The 19,788-nt window shown below is 25.5% G+C and overlaps 2 protein-coding genes across 2 annotated transcripts; one reads left to right on the top strand and one right to left on the bottom strand.

The window, feature by feature from the left end:
* Positions 1-278: 278 nt before the first annotated feature.
* TRM31 (TONNEAU1 recruiting motif 31) lies at positions 279-2,582 on the bottom strand. Its single transcript, XM_004246706.5, has 2 exons — positions 995-2,582; positions 279-679 (listed from the first exon to the last, which is right to left on the bottom strand). Exons 1-2 carry the CDS (start codon positions 1,650-1,652, stop codon positions 414-416), a joined length of 924 nt encoding a protein of 307 aa, XP_004246754.1. The 5' UTR covers positions 1,653-2,582; the 3' UTR covers positions 279-413.
* A 9,091-nt stretch (positions 2,583-11,673) lies between these two features.
* On the top strand, positions 11,674-13,664 carry LOC101249201 (trihelix transcription factor GT-3b). Its single transcript, XM_004246705.5, has 3 exons — positions 11,674-12,100; positions 12,197-12,408; positions 12,745-13,664. Exons 1-3 carry the CDS (start codon positions 11,995-11,997, stop codon positions 13,306-13,308), a joined length of 882 nt encoding a protein of 293 aa, XP_004246753.1. The 5' UTR covers positions 11,674-11,994; the 3' UTR covers positions 13,309-13,664.
* The last annotated feature ends 6,124 nt before the right edge of the window (positions 13,665-19,788 follow it).

Here is a 19,788-nt window from a genome sequence, read left to right as displayed (position 1 = left end):
AATTAGGCAATTATAAGATTTGTCTAAGTGAAGGAGAGAATGAATTCTATCATAAATAAAAAACTTAAAGAATCCTTTAATTTAGTATATTACAAGATAAATTCATGAATTCCACTTTCTTATTTTTAGAGAGATATATGGTTTTGTTTTTTAAATTTGTTTTTTACCTAATTAGACATTCTTTACTACTATATTTATATATTAAGCAGAATATAACAAGTAAGATACCGTGCCATTACTATATTTATATATTAAGCAGAATATAACAAGTAAGATACGGTGCCATTAAAATCAACAGGAGCAATCATTCTTTAGTCTTTTGGATTCCAAATTCCTTGTACAATTTTTGAGATATTTGTTGTAGAATTGGGAACACATGATATTAAACAAGTAGGAAACACACATGAATATGTTCATTGTGCAAAGATTACAAGTTCATGGACTAGTTGATCTATTAATAGTTGAAGAAGTTGTTGTCCAAATTGTTGGCATAAATCTTCAAAGTTGATGTTTTCTCCATTTCTAATTGATGTTATCCAATGTGACTCATTTAACTCTTCTTCTGTTAATCTACAAATTTCTCCAACCACTTTTATGTAATGATCTTTCTCTTTACTAATCTCCTTTTGCTTCTCTACTTTGCTTTTCATTGCATCTGAATTTACCTGAATTTTCCCTTCTGAATATAATAAAAAACAACATATTAATACTTGTAATCGGAACTATCAGGTCATCTAAAAGATAACTACACTTAATAACTAACTATAAATTAAATTGCACATAAGTAGTGTACAATACTTACATCCTTGTTGATTGATTGACTTATAGTCAATCAATTGAACAAAGACTGCGTCCGAAAGACCTTGCCACTATTTATAAAGGTAGAAAGACCGTGTCCAAAAGAGAAGAAAATAATGTAGAAAACATAGCAACTAACAGGGAAACAGTGCAAAGCCTTTCAACAAAAGAAAAGTCCGATAGTCGAAACACACACCTGAAGGGATAGTAGCATCTTGTTGAAGATGATCATTTGGAGTTGAATTATAATATAAAGGTTGAATCTTGGTAGACACTACACATTTGCTCTTTCTCTTATTCTTCTTAGATTCAACACACATTTTTGTAGGATAATCTTCAAACTTGATCACTTGTTTTTTCACTTTATTATTACCAATCCTGTTTTGTTTTCCACTAACTTGTTTCTTCTCAACATTTTGTCTCTTTTTCTTTGGCTTCATCATTTCTTGTTTTTCATCATTGATGCAAAACACTAAATACTCAGACTTGGACTCCTCTTGATTCGGAATTTCGCGAAAAGATAGAGATGTTCTAACTCTTCTATGATGAAATTGTTGAGTTAGATCAAATTGCATCAAGTAATCTAGTGAATTAGCTGATTTGCTTCTTGAAAATGAACCAAATTTACTTTTTTCTTCTCTAGGTAATGACTCTAATCCCATTAGCCTTGCCACAATTCCTGGACTACTATTGGCTCCTCCAACTAATTTGTTACTATTTGCCTCATATGTTGTTGTGTTTGCTTCTTTAAATTGATCACAAGGGTGTGTTGGTAAACTTCCACCACATATAAGCCTTTGAAAAATGCTTGAAAAACACTTTGTTGAAGATGTATCTTTTGGATTTTTAGCCATGTTGATGTTTGAGTTTTCAAGAAAATTATGAGATAAGAAGTTTAAGTCACTAGCGAAAATGGTTGATTGTGACTTTTTTTTTTTTGTTGTTTATTTTTGTAAGGTTGAAAAAAGGGGTTGATGAAAAAGACTTTTGTATTGTTGTGTATCTTTTGCAAGATTGAATTAGAAAGGGAACAATATCAAGTTTGTTTCATAAAAGAGTTGATAAAAAAAAAACTAGAGACTATTTCAACAAGTTTAGTATGAAAATGACTTATAATAGTGTTTGAATGATATTTCTAGGAAGTGGGGAACTTGGAATATTGAAAAGCATAAGAGGGAAAAAAAGTAATGGAATGAGTTCACACTATAAGTTTTGAAAAATATTGGACATGAAAAATTGTTATTTTATTCATCCAAGGTAGTATCACACGCTTTCATAAGATATGATTATACGGAGATTGCGTACTGGGGTAGAAGGTTAGAAAAGGATTATTTTACGTTTTGAGGATTTAGATTAGTTGTACTAACTGTATTATAAAATAATTTGTTGTAATCTACAATTTGAATGATAAAACTGCAAGAAAAAGTAAGCTACATGGTAAAGTCACTATAAAAAGATAGAGTAAAAAATGAATACAATTATAAAATAACAAAAAAGAATGATAAGAATATATTAAAATAACGACGCTATCACATTAAACCAGCCGTTACATGATCTTTTCGTCGTTACAATGGATACAACTAATTTGTATAGTGGGAGAGAGCCAAGCGAGATTGAGGAAGGAAGGAAAGAGGATGAGTACATGTATCCATTGTATCACCAATTTCAAATATTAATATACTACAATTGATACAAATACAAATATAATTTATAATATCTATTATATACAATTATATTAACGAACACAATTTTTATCATATGTCAATTATATTAAAAAAATTACTTTTTATATAAGATCTAAAATGAAACGGAGTGAGTAGTACTAGTACTACATTAATATAAGAAAATTATGTGATTTGAAAATTCGAATTTTTGTTTACTTTATATGTCAGCGTGTGTTGACAATATTTCCGAATTTATTGACTTTTTTACATCTTTTCTCACTTCACCGACATCTTTCACTTTCATCAAATTTTTTTGTTGGGAGATTCAATATTCTACTTCTTTATAATTTTTAGGTTTTTTCTTTTAATAATACATCAATAATAACGATATATATAGTAAAATTTTACAAATAAATTTTAAGAAGAATAGAATATACAAGTGCAATATTGAAAAGCTAGACGTACAACAAAAAATATCAGAATTAATAGTGAAGTCAAAATTTTAACTAAAGGTATCAAATATTAAAATTGCATGAAAGTCAAAGAGTGTCAATATGTAATATATATATTTTAAAAAAATATTTTTACTCTAACTATACAGTATAATTTTAGGATTCAATGATCTTTTAACAAAGATAAAGAAACCTCGAAAAATTTGAGGCTAAAAGAATATAATTTATTTGTAGAATGAGATTTTAAAGTTGATTTTGTATTAGTCATGTATTTACTGCTTTAACTATTAAATTAATTTCAACTAAAGTGAATTACCTCAATAATTTTAGCTATCATTAGCAAGCATGACCATTTCTTAAAATACTTGTACATGTTCATGTAATTTCTTAAGACTTTGGATTAAATTGATTGATTCAACTTATAATGTGATTAACCTATTGAATTTTTGTTTAATAACTTTTGAGAGATACAAAATATTCATGTTATTGCCATAAGTTTTGGGCTTTGGCCTCAATTTAAATCTGAAAAGTTTGTATTTGGGCCTTAGTTAGAGGTCCAAACTATTTCGAAACAGATTTGTTACGTAAATGTACCACTTACAAAAATGTTTTTTTTAACAAAAATTGCCACATGTATATGCAATATATTAATATTGTATAAATAGAGTATATCATGTCTATATGATGTATAACTATGTATTAGGAATGTGTATGTATATATAGAGAGAAACTTATATGATACTTGATAATTAAATAAGAAATAAGTTTTTTTATAATTGATATGTCGTTTGATTGATAATATAGAAATCAGCATAAGTTAGGAGAAAATTTATAAGATAGATAATGAAATAACTAATATATATATATATATATATAATTAATTAACTAGTATTATATAACTAAGTCTAATATTTGTATAAAATCATATGTAAATTTGCTCATTACTAATATACGTTTAACGCTATTCGCTTTCGAATTACTGTATCTAAATATCAATATCCCAAATTTATGAGGTTATCGGAAATATAATACTCACGTGCTTCTTTAATTATAATTTAATCAATATTATATGCAATTTAATATTCCTTTTCACATTTGAATCTAATTTCTTTACTATACTCCTTTGTAGAGCTTTGACTGACATCATAATCCATGCAATATATTTCAATTTATATTTATTTTTCCGATTTGTGTTTGAATTCTTGAAGGTGAAAACAAATGAGATATAAATATTATTTTGAATATTAAAGTACCTACCGACATAAAATCAGTACATTAATATTAATACTGGTAATATGAAGAAATTCTCTATCGATATTCCCTGTCAAAATGAGAATCTTTATTTGACTTTCATGGTCCAAAAACATGTTTAATCTTCCACAATGAAAATACTTCTGAATTTGATATAAAATATTAATTTTATTTTTAAATTATTAACAAATTTTAAGTATTTATTTACTTAATTAATTGAATTTAAATGCACACATAATCTAGTGAATAGTACATCTTTAAATTCGCGTCTAGTTTAAGAGTTTTTTTAACGCTTCTCTCTGGTTTTATAAGATTCTCACGATTCTACAAGAGTTTGAGGCCGCTTGCTATGTTATGTGACAAATCAGAAGTGTATCTAAATTTAGTTTGTCAAGTAAAAAGTTTTCAATAATTTAGAGATAAAATTAATAATCTTATAGATATTTTTAATGTTTTTCTATTAATTAATGATTGTACTTGGAATATTTGTATATTCAAATTCTCGAAAAACATAGCCAAAAAACGGCTAAAATTGACGCGGTTAAGAAAGTGGGGAAATGATGAGCCCAATAGAAACCAATGGCGTCGGCCCACTAAGTACTTTTCCCACCTCCACTTTGTCTTTGGATAATAGAGTTTGAGATAAATCCCATTGAGAACAAAACAAAAAGGACTCTTACGTCAACACGGGTTGTGGTGTAGTAGTAAAATTACTTTACTCTTAATTAGATATTTTGAGTTCGAATGGATCCTGATCTAAATTTAATTAAACCTCTGAATACCAAATGAGAAACAAAAAGAAGAAACTCTTACGCCAACATGGGTTGTCGCGTACTGATGCGACCTCCTCACTCTTAATTAGAGGTTTCGAATTCGAGCCCTGAATATGAAAAGAATCTAGTTAATAGCGTCACTCCTGAATGAGCCCTGATTCGAATTTAATCGAAGTTTCAATGTGCTTTGAACGACGAGTGAGAAACAAAAAAAAAGGCTCTTACATTAACGCACCTTGTGATATAATGATGGAACTGCTTCGCTCTTAATTAGGATTTCCATTTCCAATCCTGAATATGAAAAAAAACTTATTGAGAATGTCACTCGTAGGCGAAAAATCTTATTTAGGAAAGAAAAAAAACGAAAAATGAAACTAAACATAAGGTATATTATTCTTTGTGCTAACGATATGCTAAAACAATTGTTTTCCTAATAACTTTTTCTTTTCAGAAATATAATGTTTCATGTATATGTATGTATCTGACGGAATAAAAATATATAAGGCTAATTAAAGTGTAAATCATTTTAGACATTTTATATATAAGCATGTTTCATATCTACATATTTGACACTCTCCTCTCTTTCACATCTTTCTCTTTATATATTTGTATTTTTAAAAAAAAAATCAAATTTCAAAAAATTTATATATATTTGTGTATTTGATATCAATTCCATGTATATATCTATCCAAATTTAAATTCATCCGATATTTCTAATATCAATATATCTTATATTAATCATGTAATGCATTTTTACATAGATATATGTATACAGTATCAAAATCTTAACCAAAACTTTCATCAACATATCTCTACTCAATTATATATAAATCTAATATTAAAATATGTGTTGATACACATTATAAACCAAGTGAAAAGATATAAGATTTTTTCCTCTTCAACTAAAATCAACTTTTATCATCATTAAATTGCCTCAAGATTGACGTATAATCTCAAAATAAAAAACATTCTCAACCGTTTGTAACAACACATAAGACCAAACAAATAGTTAACAATTTTTCAAACCCCATTTTTGACTTCCAAATTTATTTTATCAACTTAATAATTTTGATTAAGCAATATACTTTATTTATTCAAACATTAATATATATTAATTTTAAATTTTAAATTTAATAACTTGAATAACTAAAATTCTAAATTAATTCATAATAAATTTAAAATTTTAATTTCACCTTTTTAAAAATTCTAAATTAGATCTTTTTGATAGATTACTCTTCTTTCAATTTCTTCCTATTTTTACGTTGATTGCATAATAATCTCTAAGCTTAATGTGAATTTGTTGATCACTATCTATAGACTCTCGACTGTTTTTATTATACTATTTCTAAGGGATAATGCACAAGTACTCTCTCAAAATATGTCTGAAATCTTAGAGATACACTTATATTATACTAAGGTCCTATTATTTATTTTATTAATAATTTTCTACCCTTTTTCGACCGACATGACACTATCTTATGGGCCCAACGCTGGTTGACTTTTTTTAAAGCTAGTGTCACGTAGGCCGAGAAAGGGTAGAAAATTACTTATAAAATAAGTTCATGGGGTAATAAAACCTTTGTATAGTCTTTGTATAATATAAGTGTGTCTCTAGAATTTCGAACATATATTGAAGGGGTGTTTATGCATTTTCCCTTTTTTTAAAGTTATATTAAAATGATTACTTTTAATATAAGTTTTAAATTAAATTTGTACGACTTTTTAGAAGATCTCACCTTATTAAAAATATCTAACACCTTATAAGTGACTTTTTTAATCACTAACAATATAAAACTTTATTTGGACATCAAAAAAACATTATTTTCTCTTTGCACGACTCAAACATTTAACTTATCAATTTATGATGAATATACTATAACGAAAATAATTTTTGGCAATAATAAATATTAATATTAAAAAATGTTAAAGTTTTTATCGATACTAATTAAGTGTCATTAGAAATTACTTCACTAAAGATTTTAGAAACATATACAAAAAAATACTAATTATCACTAAAAATACATAGTTAACAATAATTAAAAATTAATTATCACTATTAATCATTTTAATGCAGTGATATATTATACAACTATGGTTACATTATTTAATTATTAATGTGAATATGAATAGAGAAATAGGCAATAGCATAGTCCATCCATAATGATGATGTATGAAGCGTAACCTCCATATACTACAAATTAAAGTAATGAAGCCATCAACCAATCAATAATTATTTTTTATATCATAATCGCTTTTGGATATGCACATCGTAAAATTTATGCTTTCATATAATAGTTTATAAATCACATAGAAAAGAAAATCTATATTAGGCAAGTTCAATAAACGAGCTCAATCTAGCAGATAAATTTTTTACTTTTTCTGACAAAATTTTTTTAACATAAAACCTGTAACATGAAAATCTCAACCTAAAATCACTATGCCATCTCGAAAGATCTCAATCAATCAATAATTTAGCCGTTACTTTTAGATAGGATAGACTTATGTCAATTTTTGACCCCTTTAATTTGTTCAACGTCACAACACAAATATTGAGTATAATCTTTTTCCCCTTTAATTGTGCCCAATAGAAAAAATAATAGTTCCACTATAAACTTGTAGTTAGTTGTCAAGAATATTTTCCTTACGATATTGAGCTAAAATAATATGTTTTTATTGAATATCTCAATGTAACGCTATTTTTTTTTTCCAATTGCTACCAAATAATATTTATCTCCTATCTTTGTCAACTTAATTTATTGTAATTTAATTTGCTCAGTCTTTTTATTTTAATAGTTTAGTCTTAGACGTAACTCACACCTCTAAAGCTAACTCAAAGGGAGGAGGATTCCAAAACTTATAAAGAGTTTACACATCTCATTCATCATCGATGTAGGACTTTTTGTCCTAGATACCATGTAAAATTAGGTCTTAGGCCGGAGGATTGTCCAAGCCTTCCTTATAAAGAGCTCATCCATTTCACTAACTACCGATATGTGATTTTTTGTCATTCTTTAATAGAGTAAATGTTAATTATAAAATTAAACTTATGTAAATATTAGTAGTTACATAAGGCTTAATTATATAAAATTAAATTATTGTTACGTTGGTTGTATTATTTCATATTATCGACAAACTCATAATATGTACCTATGTTATTATTTAATATGCGATTATAAAATAATTGTCCAAAATCTTATTTATCAATGACTTAAACAATTAACATGCTCAAAAGTAAAAAACATATCACTGTATTTTACTCCATTTAAGTTACACATTTGACATGATATAATTTTTTTTATTTAACATAAGAAAATTTAAATTTTGTGAAAAGTGTGAACAAATGAAAATATGGGGTCAATATTTTTTCAAAGTATTTTTCAAGCCGTGCATGGTTGCCACGTGTGATGGGACAACATAACGCGTTACTTGTAATACGAAAAAGGAGAAGAAAAAAAGAATCTCTAGCACAAAATATCCAAATGCAAATCCATTATAATATTGTTATTTTAGTATATGCTTACAACAATATAAAAAGTATAATGAAATATGTTTATATAATATTGGATTGTCTATTTGTGATTTTTTTTTAATTTCAAAAACTAACTTGCAATATTTAAGTTATTTATTATTGAAAAATATTTATTTTTATGTAGTTTTTAAATAACAAATTTTTATTGCAAAAAAGTTAAAATTTTATATTTGAATTTATGATTAACATGTAAAGATTTTAAATTACATATTTGTCACAAAAATTAGGCTAGAAACTAGAAAGAATTTTTTTTTATTCACTTATATTTATCATGTTGCGTTTTAAAAAACTTAATTTTATTAATTTTTAAAATTATATTAAATTATATTAATTTAAAGTGATGACTAATATGTATAAGATAATTGCGGATTAAGCTTAGTTTATGGGAACAATATTGACGAATGACATCAGAAAGGTCATTTTAATCATATTAATTAAAGTAGTAACCATTCGTGTATATACTTTACTTTGGTCAACAAAAAACATGTTTTTTTTAATAAAATTGATTCTATTTTTTTATTCAATCAATATTTGATATTTATGTTAAAAAAAAAATAATTTTGAATTTATACTAGGAAGGGTTATTTTGAGGGATAGAATAATCTTTAGTAAAGATGACTTTATATGCAGCAAGATGAATTTGAAACTATTAATTAAAATGATATAAACAAAAATACTTACCAAACTATTATAATTATTAATATTTTTAATATACGTCAAAAGTTATAAATTTACTTTTTAAATACTTAATACATAGAAGTGAACTAGTTATATTATTTTTACAAAAACAAGAATCCAAATATGAATATATATATTTTTACAAAAACAAGTTCCAAAGATGAATTTGAAACTATTAATTAAAATGGTATTAATTCTATATTTTTCATAAATAATCAATAGGTCAAAAAATATATATCTACCTATTTTAAATGGTCGAATGGTCAAAACAAGAGAAAGATTCTCCTAAGCCGTTGTAACCTTGCAAAATGGTCAAACTAAAAATATATTAGGAAAATATAGACGTTGTATAATCACGATTCGAATTTCTGACCTTATAGTTTTAAGTTTTTTTAGCATGTTAATATTAATTTTTTGAAATTATTATATGTTGATAATTTAAATTACCTAATAGAAATTCATTTTTATTTGTTCAATATTAAGTTGGCATTCTTTTAAGAAACAATAAATGAAATGACAATTTTATTGTTATTTACTAAAAATGTATAGATAAATTTATAAGAGGTATATAAATATTTGTAACTTATTTTCGTTTTAGAATTTCAAAAATGATTTTTTAAAAAAAAGAATCTTCCTTTTTAAATTCTATGTTTAATTAACAACCTTCACATAGATTGAGAATTGGTACTGACTTTAGTGTCACGGATTATTGAGGATAATTTAATTAAAAGAGATGACATTTTAAATAGAATAATGCTAAATAGTCAAAAAATATTTAAAAAGATAAAATAATATAGCTAAAATACCTTTTTAAATAAATTTCAACTAAATTTTCTGGCCAAAAAAGTTTTTCTTTTTCAATAATTAAGTTATCCAGTTAAAATGTCTTATAAGAGCACTTTATTATTTAGAGGCTCAATCAAATGTTACTATTTTTTACTATTGTAGTAAGTTTAACGAACTATATATGTATTCAACGTGTTAAAATATATTGATAGTGCATTAGCCTATAATCATAGTTAAACAATTTAATTTTGATTATAAATTTGGGTGTAAAATTTTTGAATTTCTTAAAATAAAATTTACATATTTAAAAATTATGTAAAAATAATTATAAATCAACACTTAAGTAATTTAATATATTTTTAAGAAAATCATATCAAAAAATTTTAAATCTCAAAGTTCAAAAAAAAATTCACATAAATTAAGACGAAAAGCTCGGAATTCAAAAAAGACCTAATGCCGACGACTCCAACACCCCATACACGGTTCACGTTGTGCCACATTAACGCGTATATTATGTACAAGAATACAAAAAGCATATAATAGTCAAGTATTTTTCTACGTACTTTCTCTATAAAAAAAATTCTTTGGCACAAATAAAATTTATATTACAATAAAGACTAGCCAAATATTTAATATTAAAGTAAAAAATTCCGTTAAAAATATTTAAAATTTATTTATCTGTCCAAAAAGTTTTTTCGACAAAGAACGTGTAATTGACCCATCTTATGATGAATCCTTCAACGTATTATATACATGATTGAAATATTCTTTTTAGATACATATAATAGATGTCGAACTCTTTCGACTATTTTTTGTATTTGTCTTTTCAAATTTTAAATCATTTATTAAAATTTTTGATTTTGCCACTGAGTATGAACTATATATGGCTTACAAATATTTGTTACAATGATAATAATAATAGAGAAAATATATGGAAACCTTGTGAAACAAGCATCTTAGCTAATACGTACAATTTATTGTCACATAAAATCAAATAATTAAAGCCTCCAAAGGTGTTCTGTTTTTTGTTTCGACAGCGTGATGTCATATAATCGCAATATGAACAAATGTGGATGTCAATTCTAATAATATTATAATTCAAACTTTATAAAAATTATTATTATTAGTAATATTTTGGAGAGAGAAACAAAGAGATGTGAGTTTACGCGTAGAGAGATTAGATAAGACATTGTTTTTGTTTGTAGGATAACAAATACTAGTTTCGTTTATTTTTAATTATCATATTACATTTTTTAAAAATTAATTTAACTAATTAGATTATATTAATTTAATAATTTTATATTTTAAAATTTAAATATTTAATGAAAATACTATAGATTTTTTATGAAATATATATTTATTGATCAAAATTCATATTATTTTAACTCGTAAAATAAAAAAAAATTACAATCAAGAAGAAGGACAAAGGAAGTACTTCTTTGTTCTATTTTTTCTTTTCTTTTTTAGTTTTGACTTTATAGAATCTTTAAAAATATAAAAATAAGAATTTTAATTTTTAAATAAATGTTGTAGTTTTGAAAAATGTATATGGTTAAAAAATAAGTGTTAATAAGGAATTAAGTAATAAATTATTTCAAAATTTTAAAAACTAACTAAATAAAAGAGGATATTTGTATTTAATATAATGAACAATTAAAAAATAAAAAGAGAATGAATTGGAAAAAGAAAGATTTGTTTCACATTTTCCCCTTTTTGTTTTTAAATTCTTGTGATGGATGAGAGGAGAAACTCAAAATACACAAGGCTCACTTTTGACACATAAGACCATAGAAATATATTCATTCTTTTTTTTTCTTTGACAAATTAAATTCACACCTTATTTTCACACATAGGACCATATACAAAACCCCTTATTCAATTTCTTTTTCTACATATAAAACCTTTCTTCTTCTCTCTCCCCAAATCTTTTTCCTCTCCATTTTCTTAACAAAAAACCATCTCTCAAAACTTAAACTTCAACCAAAGTCCAAACACACATAAACATACTTTTTTTTTATATAACAACAATAAAAATAATAATAAATCTAGGGTTATAATATTATATGGATCCCCATCTTCATCACCATCAACATCATCTTCAACAACAACAACATCAATTTAGTCATCAAAGTGTGAATATTGATACAACAAGTGGAGGTGTTAATATTGGTACATAAATATATATATATATATATATATATTTTTCTTGTGACAATTTCGATTTGCTTTGTTAGCTGTCGCATGACACCTTATTATTATTTTCAGGAGGAGGAGGAGGGGATAGATTCCCTCAATGGAGTATTCAAGAAACAAGAGATTTTTTGATGATTCGAGCGGAGTTGGATCAAACTTTCATGGAAACAAAAAGGAATAAGCTTCTATGGGAAGTCATAGCAACAAAGATGAAAGAAAAAGGTTACAATCGTAGCCCAGAACAGTGTAAATGCAAATGGAAAAATCTTGTTACGCGTTATAAGGTACATGTTTTAATTTTATACTATATAGTTTTTTTAGAATAAACAAAATTTGTTAAAAAGCAAATGACTTGTTCCTACTAGCTTTTATTAAGTTTCTTTCCTAGAAAGTCACTTGCTAGAAGGACTAGATGCACCTTATTATATTCAACTATTTACAGAACTAAATATCTATATGTAAAAGTTTCAACAATATATTCTAGATTGTATACAAAAAAGTAGTTGAGTTTCAACAATATTAAATTTTGAGACTAAGTTTAAATTCTAGAACCGTGATCTCTACTAGCTAAGTATGTTGATGTTGATGTTGTGTTTTGTATATGCATTTGAATTATATAGGGATGTGAGACAGTTGAACCGGAAGCTCTAAGACAACAATTTCCATTTTACAATGAGTTGCAAGCAATTTTTGGAGCTAGGATGCAAAGAATGTTATGGATAGAGGCAGAAGGTGGTGTAGGAGGAGGGGCTAGCGGGTCGAAAAAGAAGGCTATTTCTTCTGATGAAGAGGAAGAAAATGATGATAGTGATGGAGAAAAAGTTGGCAAGAAGAAAAGGAAGGTTAAGGGAAGTATGATGGTTGGTAGTTCAAGTGGTAATAATAATAACAATAATTTAGTGAGTAGTTTAAAGGAGATTTTGGATGATTTCATGAAGCAACAAATGGTAATGGAAATGCAATGGTTAAAAGCTTATGAAGCAAAAGAAGAAGAGAGGAGGATAAAGGAGATGGAATGGAGACAAACAATGGAGGCTTTAGAAAATGAGAGGCTAATGATGGAAACAAGATGGAGAGAAAGGGAAGAACAAAGAAGGATGAGAGAAGAAGCTAGAGCTGAGAAGAGGGATGCACTTATCACAACTCTTTTGAACAAGCTAAGAAGAGAAGATCACAACATGTAGGGGACGGTGTACGTATCATTAGACCTTTCTAAAACAATCATCATCATCTATAACAATATTTCATTATAACAATCAAGTTTTTTTCTTCTTCTTCTTCTTTGGAACTGTTTTTTCGTATCATACTGTTATAGAGAGGTTTGATTTATGTATTTTAGAATATAACTAATATTAGCTAGCTAGGAGATTAGACTAACTCTTTTTATCATCTTCATTAAATGTTGGCTGATGTTGCTCTTTGGGATATAGTTAGACAAACAAGAAGCCCCTTTGATAACAAGTCTTTATTTTTAGTTCCATGCAATTCATGTCTCTTCTTCTCTTTAGTTTGTAAATTATAAAATTTCTCACTTTCTTCATCTTTATGTGCTTTTATTCTTGCATTTCTTAGTCATTATATTATTCTAGTGTGCTTAATTACTTTATTATGTTTGAACAATCCATGTGTAAAATTAATCTCATATATTATATCAAGTTATGTATGAGTTTTTTTTTTTTTCATTTTATGTTTACGTTATAAGTAATTTGGTCTTGTAAATATTGTTTATACCATCAATGCATGGAATTTAGATGTCTTCATGTCACATTATTTGTGCAAAGGTAAATAGGGGGTATTATATATATAATTCCAATATAATGGTCTTTGTTTTTTTATGGAATAGTAGAAGTTTTTTTTTTTTTTTTTTTTTACGTGGATGAATGGAATACTATGGTGTAAACTTAATTACCATGTGAAATGTATAGGCATTTTATATATTAGCTGGTAGAACGCGTTAATAGAAAGTCAAAGTTTGGAGTTATAAGAGGATTCTGTTACACCTTTTTCATGGTGCTAACTTGTCTTGGTGATACTTATAATGATTGTTCATCTTTTAAATTGGCCATGTTTTTGTATTATTATTGTAATTTGAAAATGAGCGTAGGGCGAGGCTAAATAGGATCAAGGAGTTTATCTGTAGTTGATAGAAAATTACACTATTTGTATAAGATTTAAATTACTATATAATATGTGACACAGTCCACAGCGGTAGAGCTAGATAGGATCGATATCGAAGGAGATAGTTAAAATTTACTATTTATTTAATATATATAGTAGATGTCTAACCTTTTTTGACTTTTTTTATATATTTACTTTTTTGTTTTTAAGATTATGCATATCATTGACACTAATGGTGCACTATGAGCATTAGGTCATTAGCTACTCAATGGAGACCATTTATATTGAGGAAGCTAAGGTGGTGTTGGTGACAAATTAAATTGATTATATATGTATCTAGGTAGGTCTATCCTAGCTAGTTTTTTTTTTCTTCAAAAATCACCTCTTTGAGCTGTATATAGATTGCAATAATGTAAGAATAATTTATGTGACGTTGTTTGATTTTAATCACCTATAAATGGTTAAAAAGTATTTTTACTATAAATTTTAAACTATTTTTTGAGTATTTGTGTGACTCTAAATAATCAATTTTTTAAAAATCAGTTGTTTCTATCCGTAAAATATGACCTTTTTTGGAACGATTAAAATGAAACTGTCACATGCATAAATTAGAACACGTATATGATGAATGATCTTTTTTATTTTTTATCTAGAGTTTGAAGCACATATTAAAGTCTCAATTAAATTTAAATCTCGCACTGCACGATCCATTTAGAAGTGACACTCTCAATTAAATTCTCTCTATATAATCAAAACTCAAACTTCTCTTAAAGACGAAGCGATCCACCACTATACTACAATCCATATCAGTGCAATGTTGCATTGGACTGGATAAATAATTTGGTGTATGCAATATATTTTCATAGACCTTCAAATTAGGTCGTTTAGTTATTGTCAATTTTAATATAATTACGATGTATTTATGAAAGAGGGGATCAAGTCTTTATTATCTTTCCATGTTTGTTCTATTAACAAATTTTAAATGACCAAGTACTTTCCTAATTACCAAGAGCATTAATTGTGCAATTTAGTTCATTGTAGTTACCCATTTTTTCTACAAATATTCCTAAAATATTATTTCTTTCTTTTCAATGGAATGGAGAAATTTAAAAACAAAAAACAAAAAAATTGATTGTGATGGTTGATGTACTTGATTTTGGTATTTGATATTCATATCAAGTCTGATTAAATTTAAATTTGTATTGAATCGTTCTCTATAATAAAAATAACTTCATATTTTAAAAAAAAATAATCTAAAACTTCTAATGAACACAGAAAAAACAAAGTAGGAAAATAGACAAATAAATTTGGTATTTAATGGCATAAATTATTTAATTATGTTATAGGGAAAATCGATTGTGATGCAATGCATGTGTATCTCTTTTATAGAGAAACCTCAGAGTTTTAGTTAATCTATAAGATAATCTTTTCTTTTTTAAGTTTTTGTTATTTATCATCTCTAAATATAGTTCATTTATATTCCCACTAGTTATTTCTAAAGATTGAAAAAAGCCAAATACATACACAACTAATTATTTGACATTATTTCTTAGTCATCTTCAATTAATTTATGCTAAATTATTTATTTATTACATTATATTAAAATTGTAAGTCTACATTTTAAATTCTCCTCTTATTTTGTACAAATTTTGGTTAAGTTAGAATTCGTTACTCTTTATTTGTTCTTCGTTTGTAACTTAATAATTTTAATTCTTTATCTAAACGAATTTCTTTAAGATTTGTCAAATTTATTAAATTTATAATATTGGTAAATAGATTATTTTTTTAAAAAGTTTAAAAAATTGCAAAACTCATTAAAATATAAATAAAATATTAACATAATTTAAGTAATTGTTCTTTGTTACTAGTAAAAGATTGTGGTTAAATGAATCAATAATAAAACGTCTTGAGTTCATATATATACAGAAAAATCTTGCTAAGGAGCGCTTCCCTCTTACACAATAGCCGACACAATTTTAAAATAATTGATCTTAGATAAATATTTCAGATTTCTTCCCCAATATTTTTGAAAGTAACTTCAACCTCAACTATACATATATCATCCCTATAACGAATTTTCATAATATTAAGTCATATTCACGTGTTATAACAAGTTATCTATTTTATATTCAGATATCACATTTTAGAAAAGTTTATAGGTGTATGACATAGATGAGATGAAAATTACCATATATTTTCCCCATGGAAAGTGTGATTATTAAAATTTTCCCCTTTTACTTTTTTAATGTACCACGTTGTTAATATTTGAAATTTCGTGATGTATGTTTGTACATATATAGATGAGAAATTTGAATTTAATATTTTGTGTTCATATGGAAGGAAAGAAAAGGCAATTTCTTTTTATAATATATAGTTTATTATGGTCCCAAATATAACTATACATTTGAACTAATCAATTTGATTTCTTTCTCCTATGATGATTTTTCCTCCTACGTAGCTACTTAAATATGAATTTGGTCGTTCTAAATGTTAATAGTATAAAATTAATAAATATGACGATACGAAGATTGAAAATTAAAAATAATTTAAATACATATTATTCTCAGTAAATTTCACTTATAAAATTAATCTGAATAATATGTTATTGTTACGTGGTATAGATAATAATCTAGCTTGGAATTTTGTATTCGCTCATGCATCAACAAATATCTATATGAGTGAAGGGTCAAGGAACCTTGAAGGCCATAAATTTAATTATCGATATTATTTGTTAAAAAAATTACACTGTATATAATTAGTAATAATTTGTCTCGACTTTAATTTTCATATTTTGAATTTATTTTACGAAAATTCTGATTTTACATTAGATGAATTAAGAAAATATCCAAAACGTTCACATGACATATACATACCAAATTACAATGCATAACGTAACATACTTGGTCTTTTTTTCTTTTTTGTTTTTCAAAGGCCAAATTATGAACGTTTAATTTTGTTTGTGTTTTTCAAAGTAACTGCCTCAATATTTTTCATTATATTATAAAGGATCAAACAAACTAATGAGATATACGTGAGTCCAATAACGGAAATAATCATACGTTATTATTAATATAAAAGGATGGTTATAAATCAAGTTAAACTAAACTGTCTTATACATAACGTATCAATAGAGATAAATTTAAAATTTAAAATTTATAAGTTTGCATTTCAATTTTTTAAGGAATTATGTTCTAAATAAATAATATGTATACAATATTTTTAAATATGAATAACAACATTGAAATGAAATTATTAAATTTGACTGAATTCACCAATTAAGAGTATCACATAAAATGGATTAGCCAGGGTTTTTTTTGTCATTTATTGTTAAATTAACATTAAGAAATGTGTATATTATTTTACATTTCTTAAATACGCATATTTTTGTCACATATAAATAATTTCGTTCTTAATTAAGTAAAACGTTTAACAATTAGATACATATTCCAAGGTAAAAAGTAATACTTATCCCATTAAAATAATGGGTAAAACACTATAAAGAGAGTCGTTAAAGGTGGCAAGAGTGATAGAATATAATATGGTATATTAATGTTGGTATTAATTATATTTTCATTAAATATATTAAGATTATCTCATATATCTTATTTCATTTGATGTATTGAAATAATATACATAACATAATTTTTAGAAAAAAAAAGTTATTTGTTTATAACAATATCCTTCATAAATCTGGTGAAAAATATTTTAAAGAATAATAATATTCTAACAATGTATTAAAAACTCTTTGCATTTAATTTACATGCATTAGAAATACACATCGATCTCAATATAAAATAAAGTATATAACTAACATTTATATTAATCATGTATAAATTAAAAAGATATACCATACGACACAAAAATAATATATAAGCTAAATCATAAAAATATATTCTAATACACGTTATCAAATGATAAATACCTAGAGGGAATATACTATATATATATATATATATATATATATATATATATATATTAAATAAGGATATATGTGGAGGTGATTTTCAAAGAGTCTTTAATAACATAAAGCATGGGGTCCCAATAGAATGTTATAAACCGACTCTGTTAGATTTGCAGTGATGACATTTATTAAAATGTGTGGTCAAAACTTGAAAATATAATAGAAAATACTACTTACTATTTTATTTATTAATTAGATTTTAGTCAAAGGTCCAATGCATGGCCATTTCTAAAAGATAAAACAGTATTTTCTCTCTATTAATAATAATAATTCTATTCTTTATCTTCTCTAATAAGCAATGACCTCATTCACCGATCAATTATTCCATTATATTGACTAGGTAATTGTTGGATATTTCTACAAGTAATTTAATTGCATTGATGAATATATTTCTTGGATGTGTAATAGGTGAACTCACTCTTTTGGAATCGCTCGTAAATGTTAATTTTTTAATGTGTATTTGATATTTTTGTTTATAAAGAATAACTTGTAAATTATATAGGAGACAATATAAATTGCATTAGATACAATGAAAAGCTCGACTTAATAGATATTAACATATATTATTGTGATTATGTTGTATTAATTTTACGTTAAAGATAGATGTGACATTCGTAATTTTTAAATTTGAATCTGGTGATATTTAAAAGAGATAAAAGATGTTAAAGCATTCATCTACCAACCAACTTCAGTAGACTTAAATTAATAGTTTATTTGACCAAATTTTAGAAATTGAAAATATTTTAACGGTGTTCATATATTTTCATATTAAATTGAATTATTAAGTGCATATATTAGTGGATTTAAATGGGCAAGAACGTGATCATTATTTTTGGGTGCAAAGTCATGTAACAACTCTTGCCATAATTTGTTAAAAGAATAGAAAAAGATGAGAATTATTTAAAAATATCGTAAATATTTTTTTTTAGGACACCAACTTATTTAAACTATTCAAACGAGAAAATTATTATATCGAAGGAAGGTGTTCTAACAATGGGTTTTGAACTCTTCAATTAATCTAGAGCTGTTCATGATTTGTACGACGTTATTGAACTATTATGTCTTAAAGGGTGATAAGATATCAATTTAGATTATACTAGAATAAGTTGAATCTCCTGTGAGAGTTAACGTATCAAAACTTGTGTTAGTACTTTGATTCAAATTGTGGGTTTTAATCATAGGTTATCTCATAATTATGTTAAGTCACCCTTATATCAAACTTGTAGGTAAATAGTGCCAAAGATATCGTAACACACTATTAACTGAAATTTTTTAGGTTTTTTTTTATTATTCAAAATAATTGAATTGTTCAAAATTCCTTTTACTTATCAAAATTTTATATTTTTTAGGAGATAAAGTACACTACTTACGAAGTTATATTTTTAAGTTTACAAAGGACAATAGTAAAAAATAATAACATACATATGCAATACCTCGTAAATTCAATTAATATGGAATATAGGGTGTACTGCTCAAACAAGTTCAATTAGGCATCATTTCAACTTTCTATATCAAGCAATTGTTTATGACAAGTGCATAAAAATATGAATATACGATTTTGAATTATTTTTCCACACAAATTGAA

Source organism: Solanum lycopersicum, chromosome 9, assembly GCF_036512215.1.
Source record: "Solanum lycopersicum chromosome 9, SLM_r2.1".
In the NCBI taxonomy this organism is placed as follows: Eukaryota; Viridiplantae; Streptophyta; class Magnoliopsida; order Solanales; family Solanaceae; genus Solanum; species Solanum lycopersicum.
The sequence above is the reverse complement of the archived record's forward strand: the minus strand, read 5'-3'. Positions and strand labels throughout refer to the sequence as shown.

Excerpts from the sequence above, each read along its gene's own strand:
- TRM31 (XM_004246706.5), bottom strand. The coding sequence starts at position 1,652 with ATGGCTAAAAATCCAAAAGATACATCTTCAACAAAGTGTTTTTCAAGC. Across the intron at positions 680-994 it reads AGATGCTACTATCCCTTCAG|AAGGGAAAATTCAGGTAAAT; the intron begins GTGTGTGTTTCG and ends TATTATATTCAG.
- LOC101249201 (XM_004246705.5), top strand. The coding sequence starts at position 11,995 with ATGGATCCCCATCTTCATCACCATCAACATCATCTTCAACAACAACAA. Across the intron at positions 12,101-12,196 it reads AAGTGGAGGTGTTAATATTG|GAGGAGGAGGAGGGGATAGA; the intron begins GTACATAAATAT and ends TATTATTTTCAG. Across the intron at positions 12,409-12,744 it reads ATCTTGTTACGCGTTATAAG|GGATGTGAGACAGTTGAACC; the intron begins GTACATGTTTTA and ends TGAATTATATAG.